The 5,786-nt window shown below is 40.7% G+C and overlaps 1 protein-coding gene across 1 annotated transcript; it reads left to right on the top strand.

Annotated features, from left to right (window-relative positions):
- Window positions 1-1,555: 1,555 nt before the first annotated feature.
- On the top strand, window positions 1,556-5,206 carry DSEL (dermatan sulfate epimerase-like). The gene has a single exon (XM_009581509.1). It carries the CDS (start codon window positions 1,556-1,558, stop codon window positions 5,204-5,206), a length of 3,651 nt encoding a protein of 1,216 aa, XP_009579804.1.
- The last annotated feature ends 580 nt before the right edge of the window (window positions 5,207-5,786 follow it).

Genomic DNA, 5,786 nt, shown 5'->3' with positions numbered 1-5,786 from the left:
GTCGCCCCTCGGGCGGCACGGCGGCAGCCGTTGTGGGTCGGTCTGTCTGCTTTCCCTCTTCACGCCGTCATTTCACCGGCAGAACCACGCGTGCGGCTTATGTATACATATAATTTTATTTTATTTTTTAATTTGAGCTCCATTTAATGTCGCCCCTCGGGCGGCACGGCGGCAGCCGTTGTGGGTCGGTCTGTCTGCTTTCCCTCTTCACGCCGTCATTTCACCGGCAGAACCACGCGTGCGGCTTATGTATACATATAATTTTATTTTATTTTTTAATTTGAGCTCCATTTAATTTTGGTGGCGTGTTTTGACTTTCGTCGTGGCTAGCTCCTGATAGCGGAACGGGAAAATACGCCCTGAGACCTCGTAGTCACGCGGGAAAAGGCGAAATAAAGCGAGCTTAAGTGGCCGATCTGAATTTCTGTTTTGCCAAAGATAAATTTTGTGGAACTTTGAAAATGCTCCTCTTTTAAAAGTTTCTGTAAAAGAAAAGGTGTATCAACTCATCTTTCCTAGAAAGTTAGCAGTACTTCAGTACTTTAAATATATTCTGACACCTATACAGCTTCAGAGAACTTTTGTTTCTGTTTCCACAGAAAGAACCAACATGCAAAGTGGAAGGAAACCCAAAACTGCTCTTGTAGAAAAAAAGTATTGGCTATCTGCCTCTTTCGCATGTTTTCCTTTTGCTTCATAATGGGAGGAGCAGGATTATCTGAATCATTGAGGAAAAATTTGGGCATCATTGGCTGAAGATAAGATGAAAGAAGACTTGAAAATATGTCGATACTCATGACTACTAATTCAAACGCACCTTTCACAAACAGAGGGGAATAGTGGTTAAAAGCACTGCAGTTTCATCAAAAGGAGCTAATGGAAGATCTATGCTGATTTTTTTTTTATTCATTTTTTTCCTTCCCACGCTCCCATGAGTCCCAAAAGAGAAAGGGGGAAAGATATTGAGATAAGGGGAAGGCTGAAGACAATAACTTCAGTTTTGGAGTCTGTTTTCCAAGTGCTGTAAATTCCCTATTTCATCAAATATAACACATTGTTTTGAATAAATTATATTGTTTTGTGATCAGCAGAGTTTTTGTCAGCTCCAGAAGTGGAATTTGACCTGATGGAAAGCTTTTTAAAAAAGTAAATGTATGACTCTAATTCCTTCTTTCAAGTCAAGTTTTTCAAGTTATCAAGAGGTAGTGTTTCAGTCTCTTACTGTGCATTGTCAACCTGTGTTTTATATGCGTATCAACCTGTGTTTTATACGCATATCTTAGAGATTTTACTTTTTCCCTAATTTTAGTATTTATGCTGTAGCGTTGTGTTTGAGAAAAGTGTGAAGAGACAAGGCACCTGAGATTTAAGTTTTCAAGAGCCTTGTTATTTCAATGTTGTAGCTGTTAGAATGCACGGTACACGCTAAGTCTTTTCTCCTAAAAATATGCTTTAAGATGTTCGGTTTTGTCCTAACTGGATCAAAGTTTGATATCTCAACATTGTGTTTTGTTAGGAAATGCCTGCCTAGGGAAGAGGAGCTACCTAATGGATCATGGCTCTGATGTTCACGGGGCATACTTTATTTCTAGCATTAATGATGTTTGCTGTCTTCACTTCTGAAGAATCTGTAAGCAATTACTCTGATTGGGTGACTTTCATAGAAAATGTAGACCAATATGAAAAACAGCAACTTGAAGGTCTCAGTGCTGAGCAGAAGCTGAAAAAAACAGTTCTTTATCCAAGCTTGTATTTCGATGCTGAAGATGTCCAGGCACTGAGGCAGAAGGCTCATACAAGCCATTCCCATCTATTTAGATCCATCAGAAGTGCGGTGACGGTTATGCTATCCAACCCATTATACTACCTACCTCCACCCAAGCATGTTGATTTTGCTGCAAAGTGGAATGAGATTTATGGTAACAATCTGCCATGTCTAGCATTTTATTGTTTGCTGTGCCCTGAAGATAAAGCTGCATTTGATTTTGCCCTAGAATATATGGATAGAATGGCTGGCTACAAAAACTGGTTGGTTGAGAATGCACCTGGAGATGAAGTGCCACTCGGTCACTCCCTAACAGGATTTGCCACTGCTTTTGACTTCTTGTATAATTCACTGGAAAATGAGAGGAGGCAAAAATACCTGGAGAAGATATGGTCTGTAAGCGAGGAAATGTATGAGTACTCAAAGGTTCGTTCCTGGGGAAAACAGCTTCTCCATAATCACCAAGCAACAAATATGCTTGCTTTGCTTATTGGGGCTTTAGTTGCAGGGGTGGACAAAGGATCTCAGGCAAATATTTGGAAACACGCTGTTGTTGATGTGATGGAGAAAACAATGTTTCTGCTCAATCATATTGTAGACGGGTCTCTGGATGAGGGAGTGGCTTATGGAAGTTACACAGCCAAGTCAGTAACCCAATATGTTTTCCTGGCCCAGCGCCACTTTGGTATTAACAACTTGGAGAACAACTGGCTCAAAACGCACTTTTGGTTTTACTATGCCACCCTGTTACCAGGCTTTCAGAGGACTGTGGGCATAGCAGATTCTAATTACAACTGGTTTTATGGTCCTGAGAGCCAACTGGTTTTTTTAGATAAGTTTATCATGAAGAATGGAGCTGGCAACTGGCTGGCACAGCAGATTAGGAAACATAGACCCAAGGACGGGCCAATGGTGCCGTCCACTGCACAGAGGTGGAGCACACTACACACTGAATTTATATGGTACGCTGCCGAAATCGCTCCTCAGCCGCCTCCTGACTACGGTAATGCTAAAATGCATGTCTTTCCTAACTGGGGAGTTGTTACTTATGGAGCTGGACTGCCAAACAGTCAGACAAACACCTTTGTGTCCTTTAAGTCTGGAAAACTCGGTGGACGTGCTGTCTATGATATTGTTCACTTTCAACCATATGCTTGGATTGATGGGTGGAGAAGTTTCAATCCGGGACATGAACATCCTGATCAGAACTCTTTCACTTTTGCTCCCAATGGACAGGTATTTGTATCTGAGGCTCTTTATGGACCTAAACTCAGCCACCTGAACAATGTCTTGGTCTTTGCTCCATCTCCTACGAGCCAGTGCAACCAGCCTTGGGAGGGACAGCTTGGTGAGTGTGCCCAGTGGCTGAAGTGGATTGGTGATGAGGTTGGAGACTCAACTGGAGAAATTATAACAGCCTCCCAGGCTGGAGACATGATGTTTGTGAGTGGTGAGGCGGTATCTGCTTATACATCAGCAATGAAATTGAAAAGTGTGTATCGCGTTTTGCTGCTCTTAAATTCTCAGACATTGTTAGTAGTAGACCATATTGAGAAGGAGGAAGACTCTCCTGTTAATTCTGTCAGTGCCTTTTTTCATAATCTCGACATTGATTTTAAATACATACCCTATAAATTTAAGAACAAATACAACGGAGCTATGATGGATGTGTGGGATGCCCACTACAAGATGTTTTGGTTTGATCATCATGGGAGTAGTCCTGTTGCTAGGATACAGGAGGCAGAACAAGCTGCGGAATTCAAAAAGCGGTGGACTCAGTTTGTAAATGTTACCTTTCCAATGAAAAACACGCTTACAAGGATTGTTTACCTTTTCTATGGCCCATATGTCAATGTTTCTAACTGCAGACTCATAGATAATGCAAAATCTGGATTTCAGATTTTGCTCAGTGTCAACAACACTGAAAATACCATCTCTGTTGTGACTGAGTATCAGAATTTAAAGACAAGGTTCGATTACTTGGGGTTTGGTGGTTTTGCCAAAGTAGTTCATGAAAACAAAGTGACGAAGTTTGGTCTAGGTACTGAATCTGTGGAAAAACGAGTAAAACACAATAGGGTGGTTTTTCCATTTGGATTCAAAGTGAACATAATTGCAGGGTTAATTTTGGGTGTTAGTTTGGTCATACTGGCTTTTCAGTGGCGGTTTTACATATCCTTTAGTAAAATGTTGCGTTGGATCCTGATACTGGTGGTCATACTGTGGCTTATTGAATTGGTGGATGTGTGGAGCATGTGTACTCAGCCCATCTGTGCAAAATGGAGCAGTGACGTGACAAGGCTAGAACATGATAAAGGCAATAAAGCCAAACAAGTAGAAGGAAATCCCCTTGTTTTGCCAGATGTTATCATTACTTCACTTCCTGCTTCAGGTGCAGAAATTTTAAAACAGCTGTTTTTCAATAGCAGTGACTTCTTATACGTCAGGATACCTACACCCTATCTCGAAATTCCTGAGACTGAATTTGAAATTGATTCCTTTGTAGATCCATGTGAATGGAAGGTTTCTGATGTCCAGAATGGTCATTTTCGTCTTATCCAAGGGTGGCTCCAGTCTCTAGTTCGAGGCACAAAGTTACATTTGCAAAACATTCATTTATATGAAGCCAGCAGAAGTAAAATTGCTCAGCATTCTGCCATAAGCAAGGACAAAAAGAAAAGATCCAAAAAGAGAGAATCTCTGTCAGAGCAGAGAAGCAGGGCAAGAGGGAGTCAAGATAAAGATGCTGAATATATTAGGGAGCTGAGAAGACATCTCACCTATTATCCTAATGCACGACCTGTGCTTAGTTTAAGTAGTGGGAGCTGGACATTAAAGCTTCCCTTCTTTCAGGAAATCCTAGGACCATCAATGAGAGCATTATATGTAGTAAGGGATCCACGGGCGTGGATCTATTCAATGTTGTACAAAAATAAGCCAAGCCTTTACTCCTTGAAAAATGTTCCACAACGCTTGGCTGCAATGTTTAAAGGGGAGAATGGTAAAGGAAAATGTAGTTTAAATGAAGGCTATGCCTTTGAATATGAATCATTAAGAAAAGAACTTTCAAATTCTAATTCAAACGCTGTTTCTGTTTTGTCCTATTTGTGGCTAACAAATACAGCAGCAGCACTGAGAATAAATGGGGACTTGCAGCCAACAAACTATCAGCTGGTCAAGTTTGAAGATATTGTGAGCTTTCCTCAGAAGACGGCTGAAACAATTTTTGCCTTTCTTGGTATTCCTCTTCCCCCTGCTAGCTTAAACCAAATATTATTTGCCACCTCCACCAGTCTTTTCTATCTTCCTTACGAAGGGGAAATTTCACCAAGTAGCATTCATGCCTGGAAACAAAACATGCCCAGTGAAGAGATTAGACAGATTGAAGATATCTGTTGTTCTCTAATGGACCACTTAGGATACCCAAAGTTTATAGAATAAATGCTGCTGGTCAGCAGAAATTTGCACTAATGATCTCTGACTCCCAGTTTGTGGATAAATATTAGAGAAGTTTGTTTATTCTTGTAAAATGTGTACAGTCTGCTACTTTCAAAGAGATTATTTTAAGAAAAAGATAGTTGTTCTTGCAAGTGTGAGTTGTGTTGTTTTGTTTTGGTTTGGTTTGTTTTGTTTTAAAAAACAAACTTTTAACTACTTTTGCTGCCTTTCAAAAAAAAATGTGTGAACCTTTATAGAACTACCAGCTGGGGACTCTATAGCTCAGGGGATTAGTAATAGCATACGGAGCTTTTCACCTCCAGCTCACCAGTTTGACTCCAGTCCAAGTGGTTAGTTCCTGAAAGCACTTAACATCTGATGATTGTATGATGGCTTATATGAAATTAAACTGGTTAAACTGGCCCAGTTCTCAATGGTGATAATTAGCCCCCTTGTCTAAGTTTACTGATGCATTCTGTCTGTATCTCACTGGTCACTATAGCGGTGCAAAATAAACATAAGCTGAGGTTTAGGGCTGTTCAGCATCCCTTCACCAGGAGGAAACAGAACACTTGAGTGAATC

This window comes from Fulmarus glacialis, unplaced genomic scaffold (genome assembly GCF_000690835.1).
Source record: "Fulmarus glacialis isolate BGI_N327 unplaced genomic scaffold, ASM69083v1 scaffold11117, whole genome shotgun sequence".
NCBI lineage: Eukaryota > Metazoa > Chordata > Aves > Procellariiformes > Procellariidae > Fulmarus > Fulmarus glacialis.
The sequence above is the reverse complement of the archived record's forward strand: the minus strand, read 5'-3'. Positions and strand labels throughout refer to the sequence as shown.